The sequence below is a fragment of the Oncorhynchus mykiss genome, chromosome 5, assembly GCF_057628025.1.
Source record: "Oncorhynchus mykiss isolate SJ-2025 chromosome 5, ASM5762802v1, whole genome shotgun sequence".
NCBI lineage: Eukaryota > Metazoa > Chordata > Actinopteri > Salmoniformes > Salmonidae > Oncorhynchus > Oncorhynchus mykiss.
The window spans coordinates 37,885,938-37,899,538 of NC_143026.1; the positions used below are offsets into that span (position 1 = coordinate 37,885,938).

The window sequence follows — 13,601 nt, forward strand, 5'->3', positions numbered from 1 at the left end:
TGTTTCAACTGCTGATTGGCCCATTAAATCTTCTCAATTAAAACCACTTGGAGATTAGGATTATGTTACAAAATAAATGGGTAGTTTTGCCAGTCAACAAATGACATCAAACACAGCTGTTTTTGGTCATTTATGTTACTTCTATGGCAGTGTTTTTAGAGTACTGTGGTCATTTGTGTTACTTCTATGACAGCGTTGTGAGACTACTGGCAGACCAACTCATGTACTGCCATAGATAAGCCTTGGAAGTTGAGAGTGTGTTACTTGGATAATGGGTAAGATTTCATTCTGATCACATGCATGCTGTCAGAGAAGTGTATACTCTGGAATTGAGGGTCCTCCAGTCAATTACAGAAGCAATCAAAATTCCCAATAGAATCGGCCATGGTAAGCTGTAGCAATGCAGGTCCCATTGATGAGATTTTGGGGGTCTTCTTTCTGCTCTGTTAGTTTTACAGATTGTATTTTTCAAGGAAGGAAAATCTGTTCTAGTTTGTTTGTTTTACAGATCATAATTGTTTGATTTTCTGTTTTCAACAACATCTCATCAACAAGGTATTTTACAGGAATTTCTTCAACCTCCACCGATGGGCTATTTACCAGAACAACAGAGGCTGATTTCCACATGTATTTATTTCTCAAATAGATGTAGACCATTGTTATTCACACCAGAGCATTTGTTGGTAACAACTGACATAAATCTTGTCATCGACAATGTGTGTGTGCTGAACAGTAGAATAACGCACTTACAACCAATACATTCTACCTAAGAATTCTTATAATTTTATTGTGTGTTGTGTATGATCTTATGTAATAAATAAGACATCTTAACGCATGTTCAAACTTTTTTAGTCGAGAACGAGGAATCTTTTCCCCGGTGTTATCTAGCATTTCCAGGAGGAGCTACAGTGCATCTGTAACACTGAGTGCAGACATTTGAGAGGTTGATAGCTTTAGGCAAAAGACCAACAACATTTCAAGCCATCAAATCCGATCCCTCGTCTCGTGGATCGACTAAGAACCTTTCTACTTATTTTGCCCTGCCGAGGCATAAAGTCTGAAATCTCTTAATGTAGGTTTGCCCCCAGTGGAGAATGATTTATATAACATATGTTCTCTCTGAAACAGCCATAAAACAAACAAATAAGTAGCAAAAAAGGTTTGTTTTAATGGGATTTTGTCTGTCTTTTTAATGTGACTCCAACATCATTTCACTGTGACCTCCATCACACTATTGAAGAAGTTATGACAGTAATGAAATTGATACTGACAAGTTAGGGGATCTTACTTCATTGGTTTACTGTTACAAAGAGGGACAAATCGTTATTTTTCACCTGTGCAGTACAAGCAAAGAAACAAAGGAAAGAAATGTGTTAATATCGACAGACCCTGTCACCCCTGGGTCTATAAAAATGGTCTGAGACCATTAAAGATTTGACAAGAACAAAAGAGGAACCCATGCTGGCTGTTGGCTAAAAGCAGTCTGGACGTCAAACGCTGTATAGATGTCTGACCTTTTAATACCGCTTGTGGACAAAGAATGTGTACACTGTTGAGGAGCACCTTTTGCCCTAAAACCTGCTCTCTCACACGTGCACGTTTACACGCACAGAGACAAAGACACAAACAAACTCATGCAGTGCAGTGCCCACACATTGAAGAAACAACAGGTTATTTTATATGTTATACTAGCAGGGCTAGCAGGACATTAAAAATCTATACATATTTAAAGGTGACGTACTCTTTCACCATATATGCAAGGATGCCTTTGTAAACAAGACACGTACTGTGCAGTGTGGGGGAAAATAGTCTCACTAACTGTGGAATGGTGATCTCAGCAAAGAAATGCTAGCTACCTGTTGTTCAGTATATGAACTGCACACATGTTGATGTTAAGGTCAACAGGTGGGTTCCTATAGACATTTCTAGTAGCCTACTGTTTTGTTCTTCTTCTAAAAAGCTGTGCCTGTCTTTCTTGGTTTGAGAGGATGACTCAGGGTCTGAGCCATCATATATCCATTGTACTGTGAAGGGGTTTGGAATGAGAGGGGCCTGTTATTCAGCTTTCATAAAGCCTGCTGCTGTCAGAGCCCATGCAGTGCCCAGACAGAGGCTCAGGGAGGGGCGCAGGTGCAGCAGAGAGAGACAATCCCCCAGCATCCAGAGGGGAATAGACCTGTCAGCCAAACCAGCACTAAAACAGCCAAAGAAACCGTAGAGAGGCCTCACCACAGGTATCTCATTCAACTATGTAAAGAATCCTATCACATAGCCAACAAACAAGCAGCGCATAAAGATACAGACTTGAGTGATGCATGATTTGTTAAATGATGCTTCATTGAAAACAGATTGAAGAACTTCAAAAGGAAATGGTAGGGTCATTTGGTTTCTTCGATTTCAGACTGACATGCAGCAGAGGCAGTGTGGTAAGTGTGTGAACGTTAGAATGCGCTATCCTTGGTGCTGAAATTGAATTACGGTGCGCGGCTTTGACCTTCCTACCACAGCAGGTGTCCTCCAATAAAATCTAACTGAAGTTCACCTCTTGCAACTCGGGATCAGCCCTTGCACATTTGTGTTATCATATACAAATCTTTAGAAATAAAACTATATTCTTATATAAAACGACATCATGTCTCTATCTCTATGGGTAGGCTATTACACTGTCCATCTATTCATTCGACATACTTGCCGTAATATAAGACACAGTTACCATCATGTTCAAGCATCACTAGTAAAACGAGTCAGTCATCAATGTCAACCTTGAGAGACACTTTTGTGTTCAATTAGATAATTTCGTCTACCTAGAAATGGGAGGTGGAGGAGGTGTCATCACTGGAGGGGAAAGAAAAGCTTGGGGAGCTAGGACTGAGAAAAACAAAATGAGACCGCAGTGTGCAGAGCAGACGGCTCGAGGAGGATCAACCTCAAAGATCCATCTGAAGACGCAGTGGGTCGCCCAGGAAATCCCTTGACAGTTGAATATTTTGACTACTCTAGTTCTTAGTTTTGATGTTATTTCGTTTTTTTTGTCTTGTTTTATTTTAAATGAGAACGTTACAGACGAACATCTCTTCAATAGGCTTCCGGTAGAAGCTTTTGGGGGCTATTAGTTAGGCTACTTACAGTTTTATCGACTGTTCTCCAGAAGTGAAGATAAAGGAAACGGAAAAGGAAAGTGTGAGGAGACGGAAGGCAATACATACCTTGTACAAAACAACGACCTGTAGGATTTAAACAAAAAATATATATGTTCATGTTAATCCTATCAAACAGAAAATAGAAGTCTTCAGTCTAACACATCTGAAATGACATGCATTTCAAAGCCAGCGCAGACTTAAACTGCTCTCGAATTGGATTTGTAGTTGACACGTTTTTTTATATATATCTCGTTGTAGTTTATATTTTTGTATCATTATTTTATTCCCATATATGCGGAACAAAATATCTTGCAATGTGCGGATTAAAATAGTTGGTTTTGATGTAACAAAGATATTTGCTATGTTTATTTGAGACAATAAAATAGATAGAATTACGACCAAAAATAAAGTTTCAGCAATATATCTAGTAGGCCTACTTGTGTCCTTCGGTAATTGTAATGCAAAGTTGATGTGACATATTGGCTACACAAGCACTCTTGATGTATAGGCATTACATGCATTGAAGACAAAAGCAGAGACACCTGCCACTTTGTCCGGGACTTCGCGAGCTTCGATTCCGACACTGTTTTCTCCACAGGCTACACCAAAAAACAATAACGGTCAAGTGACAGAACCTGAACAGAGATCTTTTTTTCCGGTTGCAAAATGTTGTTCTCCAAAGTGGACTATAGCAAAGTTTCGGTCAGCAAACTACAGTGAGCTATATGAAGATCGAGACACAGATTTTCCCTCGCAGAAATGCCAGTGCGAATGCCAGTGCGAACCACAAGGTTCATGTACAAGGGAAATTGCACTATTCCAGATATCCTATCATACCGGACCCCCATTAACCTGCCCGAGGATGAGGTGGAAGGTGAGTCATGATTATTATATCTATTGTTTCATGTCTTGCCTAAATCCATTCTGCATGTGGAGGATCGATACAGCCAGGTCAAGAAAATGACCCTTGCCTTAACGGTGCAATGAGTCACTCGATCTCAACCGTTCAGCACCCTGGAGAGCGCCCTGGAGAGCGCCCCACAGCTACGGGGCTAAATGTTAGCACATCACAATGGTCTCACACAAGAGCAGCAATTACAACTTTAAATGCACGCAGATTGCCCTAGTATGTTCTATCATACTTGTCTTGACTCATTCACTTGTTCAGAGACAACGTACATGTTCCCAGCTGTTAAAATTGCGGCATAAACATATGCTATTTACCAAAGTTTTTATCCAAAGCGACTTACGTGGATACATTTTACTTATGTTGGGGAGACATCAGTTAGCACAACATTTTTGTAATGGTTGTTAATAGTCTGTTTTGATGTAGTTCTACCATCTACAAAGACATTTAAACCAAAGAGAATGTGTGCACAGCGGTCTAAGGCACTGCATCTCAGTGCTACAAACCTTGGTTCGTTTCCAGGCTTTATCACAATTGGCCTTGATTGTGAGTCCCATAGGGCGAGCACAGTTGGCCCAGCGTCGTCCGGGTTTTGCCGTGGTAGTCAGTCATTGTAAATAAGAATTTGTTCTTAACTGGCTTGCCTAGTCAAATAAAGGTTAAATAAAAATTATAAAACAATTTATAAAACAAAAGGTTCTACCTAGAACCTAAAACGGTTATTTGGCTGTCCCCATAGGTCGGGGAAACCGTTTGAAGGTTCCAAGTAGAACCATTTTGGAGATCCCTACATGGAACTCAAAAGAGTTCTACCTGGAAGAAAAAAGGGTTCTTCAATGGGGACACCCGAAGAACCCTTTAGAATACCCCTTTCTAAATATTTTTTTCCTGTAGGCATGCCAATCTGAATGAGTACTATGATGAACTATTATTTATTCCAAGGCTTACAGGCTTGGAAAGTATGCCTTGAATATTGCTAGACAATATTTGTTTGAAATTTGCTTGAATGGTCCTTGTATATCTTTGTAATGAGTGAATTTTAAGGCGTTAACACCAATGACATACAACTTTTAATAGCCTTCTTTGTTTTTATTGCTCTATACAATATATTACATACTTTTGTTCACTTTCTAGCATTCAAAATAATAGATATCTCTAAACCCCCAAAACATGTCACAACTGGAAGAAGCCAATTAGCTTAGCCTAAGTACCTTAAACAATGCATAAACATAATGTTTTGCAATATAAAGAACTTGTATGATGTTTTATCATTGACACACCGTTCAATATAACAAATAAAATAATGTATGATATGTAGGGTTGCACATTTTGGGGAATATTCAGAGGTGGAAACTTTCCTTGGGAATTAACAGGAATATATGGGAATTAATGGAAATATATGCAAATTAATATTAATACCATTTAAATGTAGATGTTTTTTGCATTGGATATATTTAGCATATCATATGGAGACAGAAACATGAACCTTTTACCTTATCATAAGTAGACATAATTGCAAATGATTCAATTCCTCCGATAGAAATGTAAAACATCCCAAAGTCCTTGCTTGGAAGTGTCCTTCACCAGACTGCCAAGAACCTTGCCCTCATCCAGGCCAAGATGGCGAGAAATGGTAGTGATGACACCATAGGCCTTGTTGATCTCTGCACCAGACAGGATGCTCTTGCCAGCATACTTGGTCCAACATGTCTGCTGCGGCGTGTATGGGCTCCAGACAGAAGTCTTCACGCTTTGATGTATTTCAGAACTGCAGTTTCCTCTGCTTGGAGCAACATTGAAGTGGGCAGGGCAGTAGGGATTTATTCTCTTACATCTGCAAGCAGAGTCTTAACATCAGACAGGATGGCATTGTCTCCCTCAAACAGTGCAATGGCTACTGCTATAAGTTTCAGGAGTTTCAGGCTGCTTACCACTCTCTCTCAAAATACATCATCCAGGAGGATGCTCTTGGTGGGGCTGTCCATATCGGCAGACTGTGATATAGCCATTTCTTGGAGAGACTCCTTCCCCTCCAGGAGACTATCAAACATGATGACAACACCACCCCAACGGGTGTTGCTGGGCAGCTTCAATGTGGTGCACTTAATCTTCTCACTTTGCTTGGTGAGGTAGATTGCTGCTATAACTAAATTCCCAATCTGGCCATCAAACCATCACGGTCACCTAATAATCCCCAGTTTACAATTGGCTCATTCATCCCCCTCCTCTCCCCTGTAGCTATTCCCCAGATCGTTGCTGCAAATGAGAACGTGTTCTCAGTCAATTTACCTGGTAAAATAACGGATAAATAAAAAATAAATAAAAAAACTTGATGACCCTTCACATACCTAACCATTTCATTGGCTCTCTTGTAGAGTGTATCCATTGTTTTCAGTGCCATGATGTCCTTAAGGAGCATATTCAATGCATGAGCAGCACAGCCAATGGGTGTGATGTGAGGGTACGACTCCTCCACTTTAGACCAAGCAGCCTTCATGTTCGCAGCATTGTCTGTCACCAGTGCAAATAGCTTCTATGGTCCAAGGTCATTGATGACTGCCTTCAGCTCATGTGCAATGTAGAGACAAGTGTGTCTGTTGTCCCTTGTGTCTGTGCTTTTGTAGAACACTAGTTGAGGGGTGGAGATGATGTAGTTAATTAGCGATGACAGCAATACAGTCTGCTTTCGCTATGATTTGCTTGACCTTCACTTGAACTCTGTTGAACTCTGCATCCAGCAAATTAGTAGATAAAGCATGTTTGGTTGGAGGGGTGTATGCTGAGTGAAGGACATTCAGAAATCTCTTCCAATACGCATTGCATGTGAGCATCAGCGGTGAACCAGTTGCATACACAGTTCGAGCAAGACATTCATCAGCATTTCTCTGACTACGTTACTCCATTGAGTAAAAACAACTTCTGATTCCAGGAGGACCATGAGCTGTTGCTATCGATAAGGTGTCTGATTCATCATTTTCACCTCAAATAGAAGTAGAGGGACTTTGTCAGAGGTTGCTTGTTGTGAGCGCTGAGGGAACTTTATGCACTTGGCCAGATGATGCTGCATCTTTGTTGCATTCTTCACATATGATTTGGCACAATATTTGCAAATGTACACAGGTTTTCCTTCTACATTAGCTGCAGTGAAATGTTCTCAAACGTCTCTTACATGTACACCTGAGAATCAGCTGTACATGTGATGTAAGAGTGCACTGCACATGCTGAGAGTTGCAATTCCATTGAATTGGGGATAGTTTAACCAAAATATATCATAAGACCTAGACGTGTATCCCACAAAAAAGGTGCACTGTTATAAGCTAACTTTTTTGATGAATTTAAGCTAAATTCCCGGGCTAAACTTCACATGGAAAAATTCTTGAAAAATTCCGGAAATTTACCGGAAGGTTCCCAAACCTTTGCAACTCTAAATGATGTGTAACTATTTGTCATTTTAATGTGTTCTTCATGGTTGCAAAGGCAAAGGACCCAAATGCCACCACAATTCAAGAACACCCACATAATGATACTTATAGTGACTCCATACACTCTTGTTTCACAGAAAACTTGTTGGACCCACATCTTCCAAATCTTTGTTATGTCTAGCAGTAAATGGAATAGCTCTCACTCAATATTAATGATTTGATCAATCTTCTGTATCTTGCAAAACATTATTGATTCAGACTGCCTGTGAGTAAGCATGTGTATGTTACAGATATTATATATTTCAACAGCAATCACTCAATTAACTCCATTAATCAGATAAATACATTATTTATTGAAGCCCCTGTCTATTTCCCACTCCAAGTTACAGTATTTCCTTTGGAGGCCACCCAGCATCCACAGAGTGTATCTATCTGCCTACTCTAATAACGTTTCTGAGGTAATTCAATTAAAGTTATGACTTATAATTAATGCATTGGTGCTGCAGGGAAGGGACATATAGAGTAAGACAGATGAGGAGACAGATGATATCACCAAGTGTAACTGTGTAGCAGGATAAAAAACAAATAATTCCACCGGTATTTCCTGAGAGAACGTAAAGTAGCAAAGACGAGCCGACACTCCAGAATATAACCTGTCTTTTCCCGATCTGAATCATAGAGAACAAAGTACTTACAATTCAAATGGAAGAAAAAAAACATTTGGCAATTATTAACTTTTTCACACTTTAAGAAAAGAACAGTCGTTAAAGTACAATCCAGCGTGACGTGACCCTGAAGTAGAGGACATTATGCCTTTCAGTCCGTATGTGTTGCACGGTATGGCATTGGAACTCACAATCTGTGATGACTGCTGATGATGATGTGTGTGACTCACAGCAGCCAATAAGAAGTGAATATATTCATGACATTGGCTGCTTTTCTGAAGGTCATTGATGATTGACAGCAGAATGTGACATGGGGCAGGGAGGAGTGAATGCTACCTGGAAGCACCGGATGATAATGAAAAAAGCTGCATGGTGAATTCTGAAAACAAGTGGCTCATGGTGGAGATTTGTGAACTAAATACATAGATATTAAAACAATCAACAGTATAATACAAATCTTTAGTTAGGGATTGATTGACATTGATGCATTATTGTTCTAGTTCTAGTTAGTTTTGTTGACAGAGGTTGCAAACCATAGAGAACCTATGGGTTTGGGTAATATAGAACCTAGTCTTCCACAGTAGATTTGGTCCTGGGTTACGAGATTAATCATATATCACAATTCGGGCCTTTTTTAATTTACTACTCCAGGAAGAATGGGCTGTGTAGTTAAATTAATAGGGGATGTTTTCATTTTAAAAAGACAGATTCTAAAGTTCACATGGTAACAAAATCTCCCTGGCCTTTGATGTCCAGCTGCATCTCAGCAGAGGGATCATTTAAGAGATCCTCTGTCTGGCATTGGGTAAAAAACAAAACTCTGCCTGAATATACAGTGCCTTGCGAAAGTATTTGGCCCCCTTGAACTTTGCGACCTTTTGCCACATTTCAGTGGCAAAAGGTTGCAAAGTTCAAGGGGGCCGAATACTTTCGCAAGGCACTGTAGTAGCATTCTTCCTGTCTGAAAGGGCAGTTTGGTGGTTCTAGCAATGATGAGATACACATACAATACAACACAACACAACTTTATTATTCCCCAAGGGGCAATTCCTTCCGGGCTGACATGGTGCTTCAGACAGGACAAACACACACTGACAGTGTAAAAAATAAATAGAGACACTTATTAAGGCACCAGGTCAGGGTGCATAGTGCAATTTAAGAAACTTAAAGTGAATGGTATTCACAGTTCTTAATTAATTGTAGGGCTAAACTATCTCTAGAATAGTCCATCCGACTTCCTTAATGTTCCTATTAACCATGCGGATGGCCTCGGGCACAAACGAGGCCCTGCATGAAATAGAATGTGTTTTCATACATTTTATGAAAGTTGAGAGTGGAAATTTTGTTGTTGTAACACCCCAATCAAAATCTGTTTAAAGGCTAGTGTTTTTGGAGCAAAGTCAACAAGAAGTAAAATAGAGATGACAGTCAGATCAGATATGGCTGAGTCTTTCACAAAGAATAATGAAATTCCTATTTCTGCTGTTAGTTGGTCGCCCTGGCCCCAGATCTGGCCAAGCTGTCTCGCCCTAAAATTCCATCGTTGCTTTGAGCAACTTATTTGGCATGGAGAATAAACTAGCTGTTGGGGGACTGAGACTCTAATCAAAAGACCAACCATGACGGGGCCCAACTCATAGAATTAGATCGAAACAATAATGCCCAAGATGCCATATGTTGCAGGTGGAGTGCCAGCCAAAGGACAGTGCAGCAGGCAGAGCTCTGCAGCAAATCATTAACTTATTGAGGAAGCCATTTGACTGCTGTTTACTCATTGAGGATCATCCAATGTAACAGGCACAGCGAGCTGTCCAAATTCAGACAGGGGGGTGGAAAAAGGACAGGTTGATTATGAGGGGAAAGGCTTGATAAAATTTGCACAGGAGCCAATTGTCTTTTTTTCCTGAAATAATTGGCTTGTGTTTTTGGCTGGGTGGCTGGCTGGCTGCTGTGACTGATTACACTGTAACACTGCACTGTGCAAGTTCCAATATGAAAACCTGCGTGCTCCTTGAAGATAACACAGCAATGTGTTAATATGATAATTGTGACATTTACATTTTCTCACCAAAGTTACAATTATTATAGTTGTTATATGACAAAAAAACATTTACCAAAATAATGCATTTAAAAATGAAAATACATTTTTAAATATGTAGTGGGGAGGTGCTACTATATTCAACATCAGTGAAAACAAACGGGAATAGGGATTTAAGAGAATGGCACTTTTTTATTATTCTCCCCAATCCCTAGGCCCTACAAACAAGAGTCAACTCCTCAAAATAATCAGGCTGCACAGTTAATTCAAGTGTACCTCGACAACTATTGCATAGTCAGGAAAGTGTTTTTAACTGTCAGTTGTGGCACTTGAACATGTCTGCCGAGCTAGATAAGACTGGTGGTTCGCCCACACAGCACTGACTTCCTTAGAATGAGGACCCAGGTCTCGGTCTCTCCCCACCCCTCTTCCTGTTTGTCAACGCACAACTGACGGAGCCTGCAAACCTTATTCATAGATCACAGCATGTCAGAGAATCCCCCAGACACCAGGCATTGGAGTAGGGCTCAGATCACTTTCCACTTTGTATGCAAAAGCTATCTTCATGCATGGTTACAAATGGGAAGAGGTTGCAGTAAGCACCTCATATAAAGGAGAGGGAGGCTTCCGTCTCTACTATCTGTAAACCTGCAACACGATTAATCTACTATTATATTTGATACAATGTTAACATTTGACAGAGACCCACAAACCTCTAGTCCCCCATCAGCTGATTCCCACACAGTACCAAACACACAGTTGAAACACACTGGACTCTAATAAGGATATAATAGAGTGCATACATACAGGTGTAGGATCTTAATTTGACCAGTATTGTCACAGCAAAATAATCCTGCAGCAACAGGATTTGAACGTTTAGTCCATAATGTTGCTTGATCTGTGGTTAAACTATTAACTGGTCAAAATGAGGCTACATGAAAAGTGTGAAACTGTTAATATAACCATGTGTTAGTGAATTTATGTAAATAACGAAGCTCATCTGCAGGAAAACTCTCAGCAACAAAAGAGTGATCAAATTAAGATCTTCCATCTGTAATAGAAAGAATCATCAGCATTATATTGAGCACGATTTACAAGCTTTTCTAAGTGCTATAGAACAAAATGGCATGGCATTGTTTGAACAAACTATAACACTGTAGTATATAGTGCTGTTCTCATCAAACACTGTTACCCTGATCACTTACTGTATGTAGCTGGGTAATTCCCAGAATGAGGAATCCTATGCCAAATGTTGACATATGGTAAGCAGTAGTGTCCCAATGGACTCACCAGCAGTTTAAATTAGTACCATTGAGGCTTTTCCTCTCATTTGCAGGGTCCCAGAATACTGCGAACTATGAGGTGGTTTCCTCACCTTACCTCACCACCACTGTGAAGAGCTCAGCTCTGCTATATCTCAGCAGACAGCTTGTACTGCAATTCCCATGGCACATCAGAAGAAGCTCAGTCTCTTGTAGTATCTGTAAACCTGACGAGATAACCCGGGATTAGTCATAACAAAGATGGAATGGAGATTGTGATCATTTGTTGACGCGCTCTAGGCTTACAGTAAGCTATTTGAAGAGGAGGGCTCTTCTCTCTCTCTCTTAGATGCAGCCTCACTGAATGCAGAACCAATGTCACAGTGCGAGTTCAGCTGTATTATCATAAAAAGAAAAGCCTGTTGAATGATAGAGAAATCTCATGAAATGGATGAGCAGCCCACTGGGAACACCACGTCATTTCAACATTGATAATTGGGTAATATTTGGTTGAGACGTTATTCAATGAGATTACAACCTATATTCACCCACTCAGAAAGACAGCCAAAAGTTAGTTGAATTACCAATGTGTTGTCACTATCTAAAAGCACAACCAAATTCCAATGGAAAAACAATGTCTGGTTTTTAGGTTAGTTGTAACCCAAATGTCAATCACTGCACTTTCAACAAATTAAAAGCACAGTAAAGTTCAAATGGGAAAACAATGTCAGCTATTTTGTTTGATTATACAACAGATTCTGTTATCACTGTGCTTAATCTAATATCAGAACCAAATGACCTGGATTGCAGTTGAGATTACATGTGATCAATGCCGTTCGAGATTCTGGGATTATTACAGCAATTGTGAAAATCTCTCCAGAGCTGTGATGACCAATGCATGCTGTCTTAAACATGCACACAGCCGTTTTAAGGCCCTTACTCACACACTTTATAAGATTACGTAAGACATTTTAAGTTACAGTAACCTCAAAATGTGGCCATGGATGTGTTACTCATTTTAAGGTTGAATGTTAAATTAGTTTGCAAGATAGCCTTAACTTTATGCTATTTACTGTATTACAAAAGTAGGATTGAATTGTGTTTGGTTGATAACTCAACCAAATATCAACATTTAAAGGAGATGTATCTACTGCTTGGATAGTTCCATCTGAGTCACTGGCTTAATCCCATTCTTTAACTTTTATTTTAATCTGAAATCAACCAGAGCTTGAAACCCTAGGCCTATTTTTTGTCTATTTTTTTTGTGAATTCTGGGTTGAATTTAGCTGAATAGCTGTGGATGACTGCAATTGCTATATAGGCCTAAACAGCATCATTGATGATATACTGTATGAGTGAGAAAGTATGGTCGGTCACATTTAATTTATTACGTTGAACCTACCCTTTGGAATGACTTTGATAGCAACAGTGAATCTATTTATTTTGGGGTGGAGATCGCTCAACAATTATTCTCACAATAGCACATTGGTAATAGACAGTGACAAATAAGCAAGGTTGTTCTTGGATAAAACCCTGGATGGGAGACTAAATGGTAGCTGTAGATATAGTGGCTTGTGAAAGTATTCACCCCCTTGGCATTTTTCCTATTTTTTTGCCTTACAACATGGAATTAAAATAGATTTTTGGGGGAGTTTGTATCATTTGATTTACACAACATGCCTACGACTTTGATGAAGCATTTTTTATTTATTTATTGTGAAACAAACAAGAAATAAGACAAAAAAACAGAAAACTTGAGTGTGCATAACTATTCAGCCCGCAGCAATTACAGCTGCAAGTCTCTTGGGGTGTGTCTCTATATGCTTGGCACATTTAGCCACTGGGATTTTTGCCCATTCTTCAAGGCAAAACTGCTCCAGCTCCTTCAAGTTGGATGGGTTCCGCTGATGTACAGCAATCTTTAAGTCACACCACAGATTCTCAATTGGATTGAAGTCTGGGCTTTGACTAGGCCATTCCAAGACATTTAAATGTTTCCCCTTAAAACACTCAAGTGTTGTTATAGCAATATGCTTAGGGTCATTGTCCTGCTGGAAGGTGAACCTCTGTCCAAGTCTCAAATCTCTTGAAGACTGAAACAGGTTTCCCTCAAGAATTTCCCTGTATTTAGTGCCATCCATCATTCCTTCAATTCTGACTAGTTTCC

General features: G+C 39.7%; 1 protein-coding gene and 1 long non-coding RNA gene across 2 annotated transcripts in view; one reads left to right on the top strand and one right to left on the bottom strand.

The window, feature by feature from the left end:
- Window positions 1-2,798: 2,798 nt before the first annotated feature.
- LOC110523748 (calcium-binding protein 7) overlaps window positions 2,799-13,601 on the top strand; it is a 31,177-nt gene continuing 20,374 nt past the window's right edge. Inside the window, exon 1 of the mRNA XM_021602716.3 lies at window positions 2,799-4,014. Coding sequence (XP_021458391.1) covers window positions 3,900-4,014 — 115 coding nt within the window. The 5' untranslated portion in view covers window positions 2,799-3,899. The remainder of the gene's footprint in view (window positions 4,015-13,601) is intronic.
- On the bottom strand, window positions 9,144-11,883 carry LOC118964587 (uncharacterized). Its single transcript, XR_016496428.1, has 2 exons — window positions 11,741-11,883; window positions 9,144-11,661 (listed from the first exon to the last, which is right to left on the bottom strand). It is a non-coding gene; the product is annotated as an uncharacterized LOC118964587 (long non-coding RNA).